Source organism: Octodon degus, unplaced genomic scaffold, assembly GCF_000260255.1.
Source record: "Octodon degus isolate 3935 unplaced genomic scaffold, OctDeg1.0 scaffold00009, whole genome shotgun sequence".
In the NCBI taxonomy this organism is placed as follows: domain Eukaryota; kingdom Metazoa; phylum Chordata; class Mammalia; order Rodentia; family Octodontidae; genus Octodon; species Octodon degus.
This window is the reverse complement of record NW_004524585.1, coordinates 20131585-20132434: the sequence shown is the minus strand read 5'-3', so window position 1 is coordinate 20132434 and position 850 is coordinate 20131585. Positions and strand designations below refer to the sequence as shown.

Sequence of the window (850 nt, the reverse complement as noted above, 5' to 3'; positions counted from 1 at the left end):
TAGGGTTATATTTGTCCTGAGTGCCCTTCTCTATCTGTCCACTGCAGTAGCCTAGCACTCATGTCAGGTGTTTTTGCATAACCTAGACCCTGAAGAGTCTGAGAAGAGGCTTGAATAGGCCAGCCTGTAGGCCAGTCTTTCCTTGCAATTATGCTTTTGTCTGCTCCAGTATCTAGCAATCCCAAAATTTTTTTGTTATCTATTGACAATTCAAGAACTAGTCTCTAGTCTAGTTCTAGGGATAAATAAGCAGTTACCACCTGTGGACCCGAAGCCCCAGTCCCCTCTTTCCTGCGTTGCCGCAGGAAAGCATCCATACAAGCTGGGCAAGATTACCAGCTGTGCAATCCTGTCCCCTGGGGAGATGGCGGTGATCCCTTTTGGGGACTCAACCATGATCTTAATAACACCTGTATAATTGGGATCGATTACTCTGGGGTGGACACGCAGACCTCTTAAGGTGGAGGAAGACCTCCCTATAAGGAGGCCTACAGTACCCTTGTCTAAAGGTCCTGTAAAGTCCGTGTCCATTAGTTGGACTCCCATTTGTGGTGTTAATATGAGTCTGGTGGTGGCACGGAGGTCCAACCCTGCAGAGCCTGGTGTGGCTCTCCGCAGCTCCCCGGATATCTGAGGGAGGGCCAGGACTCCAGTTTCTGTTCTCCATGCATGTTCTCCATTGCCCCATATATTTGAGGGCCCTGGGGTCGAGGGCTCCATTAGCCGTTTTTTGGACCTGATCCTGCGGAATCCTGGCTTAGAGGGTTACCATCCACATCTTTCACTGACCGGCACTCCTTGGCCCAATGCCTACCTTTCCTGCATCTAGGGCATAACCCAGGTGGTGCTG

General features: G+C 50.5%; 1 protein-coding gene across 1 annotated transcript; it reads right to left on the bottom strand.

Moving 5' to 3' along the window:
* Positions 1-210: 210 nt before the first annotated feature.
* On the bottom strand, positions 211-720 carry LOC111814349 (deoxyuridine 5'-triphosphate nucleotidohydrolase-like). The gene has a single exon (XM_023707534.1). The coding sequence runs from the start codon at positions 718-720 to the stop codon at positions 211-213; it is 510 nt and encodes a 169-aa protein (XP_023563302.1).
* Between the last annotated feature and the right edge of the window lie 130 nt (positions 721-850).

Excerpts from the sequence above, each read along its gene's own strand:
- LOC111814349 (XM_023707534.1), bottom strand. The coding sequence starts at position 720 with ATGGAGCCCTCGACCCCAGGGCCCTCAAATATATGGGGCAATGGAGAA.